The sequence below is a fragment of the Lissotriton helveticus genome, chromosome 10 (genome assembly GCF_964261635.1).
Source record: "Lissotriton helveticus chromosome 10, aLisHel1.1, whole genome shotgun sequence".
Taxonomy (NCBI): domain Eukaryota; kingdom Metazoa; phylum Chordata; class Amphibia; order Caudata; family Salamandridae; genus Lissotriton; species Lissotriton helveticus.
In genome coordinates, this window is record NC_136071.1 from 769,491,223 (window position 1) to 769,505,915 (window position 14,693).

Consider the following 14,693-nt stretch of genomic DNA (forward strand, 5'->3'; position numbering starts at 1 on the left):
GCTTCCTTAAGCCATACGTAAGCCAGAGTATTTCACTCCTAGACATGCCCTTTAGTGGCAAGGTACTATTTGACTAGAAGGAACTCTTGAAAGATGATAGAGGTATTGCTCCCTCACTGGGCTTAGCCTCCACAGAGAAACAGAAACAAATACAGTCAATTTCAAAGATGTTCAAGAGCTTAACAGTCCATACAACCCCAACCTTCACTACCGAACACTCCATCAGATGTGCCACTCCTTTGAGGGAAAAGCTGTATCTAGAAGGCACGATCACCAACAGCAGCAGCACATCCAAACCAATGTTCTGCTGGCTTCACTGCCTCAAAACTTCTGAGATTGCACCTTTAATCAGCCACCTCCTGGTGAGGGGATGAAGGTCTTCCATGTATTCACCAATTGGGAGATGATTATTATAGATCACTGGATCATTCAGCTATTCTGCAATAGCTATGCTTTATCCTACCTGGGCTTCCCTTGGCACCACTCTCCTTCCACCAGGAGGTGCTCTCCAGTACATGCTTCCAGTTTGGAGGTGAACCTTCTTCCCCTGATAAACAAATGGGCTGTAGAGGTGGTGCCTTTAGCGAAAAAGTAGCACAAGATTCTACTCTCGTTATTCTTGGTTCTCTAGAATGACGGAGGTCAGAGACCAATATTTGATCTCTGCCTCTTCAACCTATTAATTTGACAGGAGTTCATGATCTTGTCCATGAGACAAGGTCTGATAGCCTCTAATGTGGAGGATTAGCTGGTATCTCTGCCCACATTCATTTTCTAGTTAACCCCCTCACAAACATTTCCTGTGGTTACCACATGTTTTTACTCAAGTGATAGCAGTTGTAGCAACTTCACTATAGAGGTTAAGAGTTCGTGTATTTCCATACTTGGACGACTAGCAGGTTAAAGTGGAAAGTGTGGTGTTGGTCATGTAACATCTTCAGCTTAATATTACCATCCTCCATCAGATTTCTGGACTTTATGATCCGTGCCCATGAATCTCACTTTACTCCTACCCAGTGGCTTACCTTCATAGGGTGGGGGTTGGACATGACATTTATGAAGGCCTTTCCTCCTCCTCAGATGATTGTAGATATTTGTGAGATGATTCTGATGTTTGACTCTGATGAATGCCTCAGTTACTTCGAGTCCGATGTCTGCTGGGTCCAACATCCTTGTGGGTGCTGCGCACCAGATAGCAGATGAGATCCCTTAGGTGATGCTTAAGAAAAGAGGATCCAAAGCTGGCTCAGGCGAAAATCTTTGAGTCAATCCATTTGGATCTGCACTTGTGAATGTGTCCTGTCAAACTATGGGCCTTTCCTTAAGCGTATCTTAGGTGCACCTAGGTGACATGCATGCTTGGAGCACTGTGGTCCATGTTGGACCAATCAATGCATAAACCTGCTGAACTTACATATGGTCTCCTTTCCTATGAAGGCCTTCCCTCCCTCCATCTCTTGGAGCAGATTTAAGATTCTATCCAACAACACCACCACCATTCACTATCTTAAAAGACAGGATAGGACATGACAGGGCAGTGTGGTGTCATAGACCCTGTGTTGATGGGTGATTAGTCTTTGTCAGTTGATTCAGCTAGAAGGGAATTTTCCAGTAACAAAGAATGTTACCAGTTGTGGCACACCTTACAGGCTCCCTCAAAATGAAAGCAAATGCTATCAGTTTAATTTTTTGGGATGACCACTGGTGAGGGGAGCTACTCCCCAGAGTGAGAGACATGATATCCCGCTGATTGGGGTGTCCATTCATGGATATCTTAGTTTGGGTCCACAACAGGAAGTAAGTGTCCTCACTTTTGTGGCATACTCTTCCCTCTGAAAGGTTTCCTTGCAGATGCCAGATTTAGTTGATTATGGTTCCTGCTATATGCATTTCTAATGAGTCTAGCATCAAGGTCCTGTGAAGATGCAAGAAGATCAAGCAGGGCCTATTTTTGCCACCCCATACTGGGTGAGGAGGATCTGTCTCACAAACCTGTTGCCACTCTGTATTCAGCCTCCTCTCCTTCTCCCACACAGGGTAGATCTGCTCTCATAGCAGTATGGTCCGGCCCTCCACCTTAATCCCCATAATCTGGGGATGCATGCCTAGAGACCAGCTAAAATCTGTTTGTTTACCATCTGAAGCTGTGGATGTCATCTTGGCAGCTAGGACGCCTGCTGTCAAATCATTTTATGCGGGGCACTGGAAGTTGGTTTGACTTTTGTGCTGTCTTTCCTCATGTGGTCCCCATTCTAGTCTTATTCAACTTCTGACTCTTAAGACTATCTACTTGGTTGCAATGACTTTGTCCAATAGGACCAACGATCTTCAGGCCCTTGTTTTTTAGCCACCATTCATGGTGTTCTGTCTGGATAAATTAGTTTGCCGCCTTGCCCTTCTTTTCTACCCAACCGAGTTTCTACTTTTCACCTAGGTCATACTATTCGTCTTCCATCTTTTCTCTCACCCTCCCATCCTCACCCCCCGCATCATCTGACCAAGGAAGAAGAGCAGCTACAAATGGAACCTTAGGAAGCTAGGATAGAGAGGCTGATGAGCTCTTTTTCTGCTTTGCTGAAGTCAAGAATGGCAAGTTGGTGACCAAAAGCACTAGTCCACATTTGGTTATCTTCTGAATCAAGCTCTATTATGCCTTGGCCAAGAGAGACCCTTCGAAGGGTAATCATACCCATTCCATTTGGGCCTTGACTGCTTTCAATAGAGGTACCCGTTGGCTGACATCTGATGCTTGCATACTTTTGCTAAACGTTCGTGTTTTGCAGCACATCTACATAGTAATGGATAAATTGCCAGGGCTGTGCTCATGATTTCCTTGCTGACTATGCTTGCTATAGCTTACTTGCTAACTCATTTAATGTCCGCAATTGTTATTTTGTATAATATGTAGAAAGACTTTTATGTTAAAAGAACCAATTAATACATATAACTTTTTTGCTAATTGAAATTATTAGTTTTACATAATATAATACTCCCACGCTTCAATATTATTGGTTAAACATTCAAGCATAGTGGTTGGAGTGCGCAGGGCCAGTGTTCTGTTTATCCCTTAACCCCTTGGCCGTGGCGGTAATTTCGCTGCGGCACTAGGGGGGATGGGGGGGGGGCGCGCGGCGCCACCATGCTCGTGACGGAACCACTCCATCACGAGCCGCCCGCTCAATAGAGTGCGCCGCGCAGGCGCGGCGGCCGGGCCGTGACGGAACCGTTCCGTCACCAGCACAGCCCCACCGTGACTCGTGACAGAATGGTTCCGTCACGAGCACGCAAGGGGGTAATTAGATTATACATCATGCATATCTCCCATTGCCCTACATCCTCCCTGGTGAGCTAGTGCTGTGATAAATAAGATCCCAAGATATGTGGTGTATTTTTGCTGCTGTTGAAGCTCTCTGTTTCACGAGCTTCAATGAGGTGCAGAAAAGAAACAGAAATTCATGCCAGCACTCCAGTTGGCACTTTATTTTCAGTGATGTTGTCCAGTAGGAGAAGTCACATAGTAACAGTGGAGCACTATTCTTGGGGAAAACGTTTACGAATCCCCTATGAAGGCTAGTAACTTTGTCCCCTCAATTGGGAGTTCAAATCTGGACATTATTATTTGGCAACCGAGATCATGTCTTACAGACAGTGACATAAATACCAGCCTTTGACCATATGACCCACGGAACTAGGTGCAGTGCCAGCCACGGTAAGAGAAGTGAAGCACCTTGGGCTAACTATGCATTCATCTCTCTCCCTAATCCCACAGCTCTAAAGAGTCTTAGGAGTTCCTTCTGCACAATGGAAAAACTGTGGAATCCTACAGTACCTTGGATACCTACAATGGTTATGTGTTGTCCTCACTCTTGTGATCTCTGAGGTAGACTGTGACAAGAGCCTATGCCTGGAAGCCCCATGCTTCCCGATACACACACTACAGAATCCAGCAGCATAACTTTTTCTCTGCTTTCAGCCCAAGGAACACATCACATTAGTTCTCCAACCCCTTCACTGGCTATTTATAGCTAGGCAATCAATGTTCAAGGCACTCTTCATTGTCCACCTCGCATGGAAAGGGATCATTCTATTTACAGTTGAAGTGTAAACAATACTTCCAAAATGGGACGCTGCATTAGAGATTTGCACCATGGATCGTTTTATTCCCTTAAATGTAAAGAATTTCATAGGACGTCAGCATTCGCAACTCGAGTGATTACTCAAAATCCTTACCAAGCAAAATGTGAAGTATATAGGAACACATGAAATTCAGATGAGTTGTGAAAACCTACCTGACTCCAAGATTTATCCAGACTACTAGTCATGGCAAACAGTCTGAAACAACAGCATGTGCACAGTCCATGGCAGTCAATGTCCTTGCCAACTGACAACGATGTGCTGACAGAAACAAGTAACCCACCAGTACCAGAAGCACCTTGACCTCCTTCCAACTATCAAGTAACATTTCACCACTTATAATTATGCAGTAATTCTATCGCCAATATGAGTGGGATATTCTCAACTACTCCCCTATACCCAACCAATCAGTACCATTTGGACTTCCCGTTAATGTCTTGACCTGATCCACTTTTAGGAGAAGGAGGACTCTTACATAGTCTTAAACTTCAGAGTAGATGTATATTCTGCCCATTATGCCACTCCTCGTAGGTCAGAATGTATATTACCAATCGTATAAATGACATCTGTAATCAGTACATCCTACGGATCTCGGTTTCTTGGCTTCCCTCTTTAAGCTTCAGCGCCAGATCAGTAAAGTCTCAGGGCGTCGTCCTGCTACTGTCAACATATAAATTTGGACCCAGAACATAAAGAAATCATAATCACACCTAATCTGCAGAGCCAATCTCTGTTGCCAGGACACATTAAATTGTATTTGCATGTATATCTCTCATGATCCCTCATACATCATATCACTAATGCTCAACGTCCCAAGACATAAGAGCATGTCTCAGGTCAGTCATGCATAATACAGAAACGCTTTCCACGTAGGCTGAAAACAAAATACACTTATAGCCATACACCCAGCATGCTGTAGCATGCTACACATGTCAGTAAGTGCTTTAGTTTCCCACATTGGGAGTGATAAGAGCTTTATTACCCCACATTGGTAGCAGTAAACGTTACATAAATGGTGCAGTACAATACAGTAATGGTTTGCCTTATGAAGTATTTTGCTGGTTTCAGTCTATGTGCCAGTTTGAAGGTGTCCATCAGCATACATTTGGTAAAATATTTTTCCGCTTTTTTGGGTGCTTGGTCTTCTGAATTACTTTTCTTGGCGACATCAGATGAGATGATATTCTTACTGACAGAAGAGGGACACTACAGAGCTCATCTCCATTCCCAACTTGTCCTTTGAATGGATGTCATATTTTAAAGGCCACTAATTTACGAGGGTCAGGTGATCCCATATTCTTTATTCACTATTGTGGCTCCCTGATTAGGCCTATACTGATTGTTAAAGGCTCCTTGCCCAATGTATAGACTTATGTTCTAGGCGAGAGGCTACAATATTGGAGAGAGCATTTAGCCTCTGGTATAGACCGTAATAGATGGTATATAATGCTGTCCGAACATTACACTAACTAGCTGTAAAATGGTCTAAATTGAACTGGGAAAAACAGACAAGCATTGGAAAGCAGATCTATGCTAGTTATTATTATCCCTCTGACAAGTTGTCTTCAGTATAGCTCTCAGCATTCGAATGTTCTAATGTAGCCTTATAGCTAGGGCCACTGGACATGCGGCAGGGGAGGGCCAAATTTTGCAGCAGGTTTGAGTAAGTTATGCAGCACGAAAAGGCAAATTATGCGGCATAATGCGGCACGTTTTGTAATAGTATTACTTTGTTATTTCGGCAATTTTAAACTTGGTAACACGGTCTGGGCATTGCATGCCCCTCATTACTACCAGTTTTACACCAAAATATAGCAATAAGAAACAGAAAGGTGACCTGTGAATTTTTGAAAATGGACTTGCAACATGTTGCTGCATTTTTTGTAACTTTTGAAGTGTTTGAGTAATAAACTATTTTTTTTTGTTAAAATCTGCAGCTTATGCAGCAGATGATGGATTATGTGGCAAATTTGTACTTATGCGAATATTGCAGCAGCTGCACAATCGCATAATTCCAGTGGCCTTGTTTATAGCCCACTGCCAAGGGGTACACCGGTTGTTAAAGGCCCTCAACCCAAGTTATAGGATAATAAGGGAGAGGGTCTTTAACAACTGGTCTAGCTCAAGTCAGAAAGACTGAGGCTATTCGAACATTCCACCCACTGAAGGTAGAATATTCTAAATTAAAAAGAGAGAAATAGAAAGACAAACATTGTAATGTTAGAGCAGAAGGCGTATACTAGCCATTATAAGCCCAGAGCCACTCCATTGTCTTCAGTGGAGCTATCAATATTCCAATGTTCTAATAACATACATCTCCAGTCAGTGTGAACACTGCCTTGTGACCCTCCCTTTTTAAGCCCAGCCTAGGCAGCGAAAGTGCGGTCTCTCGAGACGTGCTATTTCTGCCCTGTGGACTTTCAGCACGCCCATCGCTCTTCATTGTTTCCTTTGTCTGCCTTTCAAAATTCCAATGGTTTCTTCGGTGAATATTTCACATTTGTCCTGCCATTTGGCTGTTTTGTTCCTGCCCTGGTGACTGTCCCTATTACATGGATCTATTCACTTTTGGCCATTTATTTTAGATTTGGTGCACTACTTTTTCTTTTGCCTCGGCTCCTGACTCAAAAAGAGCAGTTTCTGAGGACTGCCGACTTGGGCACTTGTTCCACCCCGCCGGGCTCCCAGTGCCTCTTTTGCTCTTCCCCCTGATTGGCTGCACGAGGAAAGACCGGTCTGATTGACAAGGGCGTGATTTACACAATAAACGTGAGACAAATTGCACCGTCATCTTTCCATATTAAAATGGAGCATTCATGCTGTAAGTATGCTTTGCTCTAAACATTACCATAAAGTTTTTCCCCATTTGTTAGTATGCTTTGTAATATTTAGAAACTAAAAATACTTCTAGAGGGAAGATGTTCCTTGACTTTGTTTATTTTAACAGAACTTAAGTTCTGTTTCCATTGAAAATAGGGTGTTTTAAAATAGTGGCCAACACTCCGTTTAGAGGTGCAGAAAGGTTGGGTAGTGACTCTCCACAGTCTTATCTGGATATCCATGACTGGCATGTGTCAGGGACTGTGCTGCTTATCGCCGCTGCCCTGGGGGGCGCTGTGCTACTGCTGAGCAGTCTGCTCTGCTTCGTGTAGGGCAAGGCGGTGATCTGGTTGCGACAGCAGTATCTGTAAAACAACTGCTAGTGAAGAGACATGCGCAGGTGATCTTGGCCTGCAGAGACAGGTAGCGGGTGGAGGAGGTGGCGCAAGACATGCTGCGGAGGGGGTGCGTCGCTGATCTTGGGAGGTAATCATCTGACATCTGGATCTAGCCTCTCTGAGCTCCGTGCAACGTTTCTGTCATGGGGTGATCCAGGTAATTCATTCACCCACACTCGTTCTAAGCCCACGCCCCTACCGTTCACCTATATGCACCCAGGCTCCTCCCTCACCAACAATGTGTTTTTACTGTTGCACCAGAAAGAACCCACACAAAAGCCATGCATTGATTTAAGCTTACATTCCTGCACAATATTTGCTCCATGCACTTCGTTATTCAGGGTCTCTCGTTGGTATAGATGCATTGGCTAACAGCTTTCTTTTCTCGTTTTGCTTTGTAACCGTGAGTGCTTTGGGGTGATACAGGTGTCACTTTCCATGATTAGATGCCATGAATGAGACTTTCTGTAATTTAACATGTTAAGGAAGCCTAAAGTACAACTTTTTCGTGCTCGAATCCTTGAGATGCAGTACATGCCATTTTCTGAAATTTAAAAATAATGATGTTACCGGTGCCCATTTCTAACATGAGATGTCTCCAGATTTAGCTGTTCCTTTGTGTTAGGGTGTTGTTGCGTGGCGCTTTCTACAAATGGATTTCTTCTGATTTAATTTCCACTGACTGACGTTGTGTCTTGTAATGTTACAAGCGCCCTTCTCTGGCTTGTAGTAGCTCAATATTATAAATGCCATTTTCAGACAGTTGGGCAGCGAGTGTCGTTTGATGTTACAAGTACCTGTTTCTGGCAGTGGAAGATGTTGGGTGTTATGCGTTCAACCTACTGACAAAGAGTGTCTCGGGATATTACAAGTGATACTATTTGACTATAAATGCTTTAAGTTGTTCAAAGTTCTATTTGTTGGCAGTGAGTGTCACTCTAGGGATATTACCTGTGCTACTTACTGATAGTGGATGTTATGTTTGCCAATTCCTGACAGTGGTGGTCTTGGTATGATATCATTGCCACTTACTGACATCGAGTGTCTGATGATGCTACAAGTACCACCTGCCTCGAAATTCATTGGTAAATCGGATCATTTGCAGATGGCTACTGTTTATAAAGGGTGCACAGTGTGCAACAATTGTATAGCGCTTTAATCCCTGGTGGCACAGCGCCCAGACTAATGTGCTCCATGGCTACACACTTGAGGTCCCAAAGGCGAGACTGATTGGCTACGCCAATGCTTGTTTCAACAGTGCATTCAGAACTCCATTGTACCTCATTGAGACCATCAACTTTGTTTTCTGTCTTGCGAAAGTCAATTACATGTAAAACATCTGGATAATGCAAGGTTGCTTAAAACAAAACCAGAAAGGTGAGACGGCCCTTCTAATTAGTATAGAATAGATCATTTAATGGACTTTTTTGTGTTAGAAATTCGTTTTCCAGTCAGCAGAAAACACTTGAAAGTTTTTCCAAATAATTCTTCATCTTGTACACTCATGATGTAATTACTTGGTTAAATAATAGTAAATCTGTAATGGTTTACACTTGTTTGGGCTTAACAACAATAAGGCATGAAAGGCGTTGGTTTTCAACTGTTAACTTATACACACCTCCAACCTACAAGTAGAAATGGGAACTCGTCCTCCACGCTGCTGACTTTGTCAGGAGTAGTACGTTTGCTTTATTTCCTAAAAATTGCTTTGGGAATGAGCATACACTGTTATTGTCCCGTGAGATCATGCGCTTCTCATTAAGCGCCTTAACTCAGTTACAAATTGATGTATAAAATATGGCAGTGTAATGGAGGAGGTGAGGGGAAACGGCGCTTTTATTTAATTGGGCCATCTGCGTTCCATATATTGCCTCTGTACCGAACAATGGTCCGCAGGAGATGGTAAAAAACAGGAGCGCTTCACTGCTGCAAAGTTGTCAACTGCTGTAACGGTCACGTTGGAACGGCGTGTAAACGGCCCGAGCACGCCAGGGAGCCCAGCTGCACGGAAGACGGTTGTGTGATCTCCGGCACACATAGCCTTTAACAAGCCGTCAGCCTAAGCTCCCACCATTAGCCCGGGAGACCCCGAGCAGCGTCCAACTCTCCTGCACCGAAATGCTGCGATGTAGATGCGGTTAAAGTGGGACTTAAGGCCAAAATTACATTTCTTCTGGGCCAAAGGTGAACGTCATTAAGCCGGCGTCCGCCCACTCCACGTGTTTGTTAGGTCTCGCCTGTCGATGCGCATGCGCATCGAGCAAGGCGAGAGTATTGCGAGTTATCCACTCTTTATCCACACTGCAAGGAATCGTGGCGATTCCTTGCAGTGCCCGTGACTTTTAAGCTCAATGCGCATGTGCATTGAGCTTAAAAGCGCGTGCACAGCCGCCCGCATTCCTCCGACACCTTTGAAGTGAAGCTTAGCTTCACTTCAAAGGCCCGGCTTCTTCACACCCACATGCCGCTCTGCCCCGCTCAGCCCCCTCCCCTGAGTCATCCTGCCTGCCCAGACTTCTCCTCCCCCCTAATTACATCCCGCTTTCACACTCGTTCGTTGCATGTGAAAATATTCAAAAAACGTGAAAACATATTTTATTCATACTGTAAAAGCAAAGTAATGCATTTAAAGTTGGAAACCCTTCATTTACATGTTCTAGTAGTTTTGCTGATTTAACTGTTGTGGCTTCATTTGTTGTCCATTATTTAACCATCTTGTGGTCCGGACTCGTAAACACATTCTGCTTTTCAGTAAAACTTAAAATGTGGGAATCAGCCATAAGCAAGTCTGAAAAGCCTCGCGGTGACGTCATCATAAAGCAAAGAGCTTCCAAGTTTAATAGGATTGATTGATGCAACATTTATTAAGACTTGCGTTAAACTTGCTGGTCACAGATGTGTACCATCAGTAGGGCCTGCTCCGCCTTTCATCCATCCTTCTGAGATAGATGTGAGGCACACAGGCAGGTAATATTAACGTGGTATTTACAGTTCTTTTTTAAATTCAAATAGTTTGGCTTTTACAGTTCAATAAAGCAAAAATACACTTTGGAAGCAAACGCTATTTAGAGAAAGAAAAAAAACTTTTGTAGCCTGTGGTCGAACAACCCGTGGCGTTTGTGACCTCCACTCACACCCCCTGGGGCGCAGCACTTCCTTTCCAAAAATGTGAATGAATAAATACGTCCTTCCTGGTAACCTCGCGGGCAGAGGATCCCTGCACAACCACAGAAACAACACAACTTCCGCTGCACGCGCACTTGTGCAACCCGTGCCTGTCCGGGGGACATTGCGTCATCCTGTCACCAGAATAGTAGGCCTGTTTTGCAGCATGAAAATAATTCACAGGGACCCTCGCCTGCCATGGCACAGACTTCCAGAGGTTAGCTTTTTTTTTTTTTTTTTTTAAATCATTATTTTGGTGGTTGTATAGCGCTTGTTGTTATTTTAGGCCAGCCTCTAGGCGCTGAAGGCGGGATTAGGGACCATCCGGCTCCGTGGTCTCCCAATGTGGACATAGATAGCCCAGTTCATTTCAGCCCCTCTCAGGACACTGACACGACCCCTGCGCCTAAATACACGCCGCGACGCCCGTTTCCAGGCGCATGCCATACGCAGAAAGACACGTTTTGCATTTTTGAAAGTTCAGCTGCTACTAACATCCCTCCCCCCGCCTCCCCGCCCCGGTGGACCGGGTCCAAATTCACATTAAAGACGCCCAGAACTTCTGTTTGTCAAATGCGCTGGCGCCTCAGGAGCAGTAAATATGTTTACATTATAAAGCGCTTTTACGAACGGGTCGGGGCGGCCCTCCCGCTTGCTGGGAAGTATACACAACACCTAACAAAGGGTCCTGTCATCAGGCAATAACTCCCTAGTGCCAGTTCAATTCACAGTTGCGTCACATCATTCATCACATCATTCATAGAAAGACTTGTCTTGGAAAACAAATAACAAGATGACAATTTGAGGGAAGTTAAGCATTTTAATGTAATCTCTTCAATCAAGCCACTTCGTCTAATTCATGACATTGCTGATTTAGGTCAATGACGACTTAACGTCAGTTTTTTTTTCTCCCCCAAAAGATATTTCACAAATCAGCAGCGAGTTGTTAGGGGTACAAAGGAAATCTTCACACTCTTTTTATACACTTCACTTTTGTGCTAGAAATGCCTGGATTTGACAGACACCTTCCATGGTTTCGTGTAGTGTTTGCTGTAGTGTTATATTATGTTGTTATATATTTATACAGCGGGATCACCAATTCCTTGCCGTCTTGGCGCTCTGTTCAAACCCCAGTCTGCAGCTGTGATTCATCCATCACAGTTTCTGCATTGCAGATTTTGTTGCACGGCCACATTGCTGTGGATAGGTGATTTGGCATAATAAAATCATGTTTTAAAAATATTATTTTATTCTGTGCCAATTGATTGTAGTTTGCACTCGCCACAGGCAGCACAGTCACACACCCAATGCCACTCACACACGCAACGCCACTCACACACGCAACGCCACTCACACACGCAACGCCACTCACACACGCAACTCATCCCCACTCATCCACGCAACCCCACTCATCCACGCAACGCCACTCACACACGCAACGCCACTCACACACGCAACGCCACTCACACACGCAACGCCACTCACACACGCAACGCCACTCACACACGCAACGCCACTCACACACGCAACGCCACTCACACACGCAACGCCACTCACACACGCAACGCCACTCACCCACGCAACGCCACTCATCCACGCAACGCCACTCACACACGCAACGCCACTCACACACGCAACGCCACTCATCCACGCAACGCCACTCATCCACGCAACGCCACTCATCCACGCAACGCCACTCATCGACGCAACGCCACTCACACATGCAACGCCACTCACACACGCAACGCCACTCACACACGCAACGCCACTCACACACGCAACGCCACTCACACACGCAACGCCACTCACACACGCAACGCCACTCACACACGCAACGCCACTCACACACGCAACGCCACTCACACACGCAACGCCACTCACACACGCAACGCCACTCACACACGCAACGCCACTCACACACGCAACGCCACTCACACACGCAACGCCACTCACACACGCAACGCCACTCACACACGCAACGCCACTCACACACGCAACGCCACTCACACACGCAACGCCACTCACACACGCAACGCCACTCACACACGCAACGCCACTCATCGACGCAACGCCACTCATCGACGCAACGCCACTCACACACGCAACGCCACTCACACACGCAACGCCACTCACACACGCAACGCCACTCACACACGCAACGCCACTCACACACGCAACGCCACTCACACACGCAACGCCACTCATCCACGCAACGCCACTCATCCACGCAACGCCACTCATCCACGCAACGCCACTCATCCATGCAACGCCACTCATCCATTTGCAAAACGAAAAAAGTTAAACTCTTCTATTGCGAGACCTATTGCATTTTCAATGCTTGTTTTTATTGGCCAGTGCACTCGACGGCCTTGGGAGAGAGGAGGGAACGAATGTGCCGGAGACTGTTTTATCACGAAGGAAAAAAATATGCTGAGGGAATGTGAAAGAAAAATTGGACTCTGCTGATGTGAGATGGCATCGGAGAATGGGCGTAGAGTGTGACAGCGTCTTGGTGGGCCCAGGTTACGCGGGGCAACCAAACGCAGACGTGGTTTTTTGGCAATAGCGCTTTGTATTCAGGGCCTCCAGTTGCTCGAGTATGTTTTGGGTATTGTTCGTTCAAGTCTGGACTGAAGCTTTCACTCAGGGATCACTTGGCAGCTGTCGCGGGATAGCATTCTGCATCTTTATTTTTTATTATTTTTAAACATGCTTTCGTTGTGTTCTTTAAAACACGTCCAATAAGTAATAACATCTCGGTATAATTGGACGGATCCCAATTCTTTCTACATTAACCTCTCCAGGGATTATTAGTACTTCAGCGCCGCTGCCGAGATCATTCAGGCACTAGGCTTGGCCGAAGAATGATGTGTTCTATTCGCTATGCATCCAGGGGTGGTTTGGTTGTGACGACAGCGCGAGGTCGCGTTGGATATGTGAAGTTTGTGGGCTCAGTACCCTGGGGCCGACCTCTGTGCCCTTGTACTTAAACTGTTGTGGGCAGACCACCAGGGGACGGCTAGATCTCAGGTTTCTAGCAGCATGTGTCTGGGCGAGAGGGGAAGATTGCCCAAGCAAGCCTTGTCCATGGAGCACAGACTTGAAGTTGACCCAACATTTTCAGGTTTCAATTTCTACGACTGTTTTTATGATTTGGGCTTATTGTCTTAGTTTCATTCATTATATATGGGGTCCATGACACTGGTCATTAATGCACATGTTTATCGAGGCGTGAGGTCTTTCTCTGGAAGGCCTAAAAGCAGCAGAATGTTTGAGCTTTTATCTAAAAACACTCAATACAGTGTTTCATGCCTTGCAAGAATCTACTAATATGATCCTTTCAAAGGCAGGGGCAATTAAGACACAAAATATCATTGCCTTTCACAGGGGCGGCTCTAGGCTCATGGCGGCCCTGGGCAGGGAGCGTAGGTAGGGGGCCCCGGAAGAGGGGGTCTGGGCGGGGCGGAGCCCAGAGGCCAGTGAAGAGGGGGGGGGGGGGTCAGGGTGTTTGGAAGTGGAACAGAGCCAGAGGCCGCCAAATCCCTACCAGGGGCCGCCACGCAAATATGTATTGATCCTCAGAGGATTATTATATTAAGGATATATATTGGCGAGGTGACCCCTGGGGTTTGGTGGCCCTGTGCAGGTGCACAGCTTGCACATGCCTAAAGCCGCCCCTGCCAATCAAAAAAGGACCCTCTATTTCTCCTCAAACTTGTCTGTGTCGCTCTCGCCTGCCATTCGCTTCAAGGCAATTGAGACTGCAGAATCTTATGTCTGCATAAATGTGTTCGTTGGTATAAGTGTACCAGCGGAATTCACCACTTAAAATGTTAATGCCCCACTTTCTGCAACTTTCCCACCTATAGCCGTACCTGTGAAACACAGAATCCCCCTCTTCATGTCCTTTTTTGTCTCTTGTGTTGCCATTTGCGTAGCTGGTGTTTTTCCAATGTGCTTTCTTTCTTTTTCAGAATGCAGAACCAACCCGGATTCCAAGTCCCAGGGAACTGGTAAGAGCTGTGTCCTTCTTATCATTGTTAAGAATATGCAGAGAGCTGTATGAGCCCCCAGAGCTTAATTCAGGATTTTAGACTGCTTTTTTTCTCCATATTAATTCAGAGCTGATGAGCATCTTTGGCCTCATTGTGGTGATACGTGCAGTATAGTATGTAA

At 45.6% G+C, this 14,693-nt stretch overlaps 1 protein-coding gene across 7 annotated transcripts in view; it reads left to right on the forward strand.

The window, feature by feature from the left end:
- The window catches only part of PARD3 (par-3 family cell polarity regulator), a 1,362,300-nt gene that overhangs the window by 650,932 nt on the left and 696,675 nt on the right, over positions 1–14,693 (forward strand). For all 7 annotated transcript variants that reach the window (XM_078663327.1, XM_078663329.1, XM_078663332.1 and 4 more), the window contains exon 12: positions 14,492–14,530. In XM_078663327.1, coding sequence (XP_078519453.1) covers positions 14,492–14,530 — 39 coding nt within the window. The remainder of the gene's footprint in view (positions 1–14,491; positions 14,531–14,693) is intronic.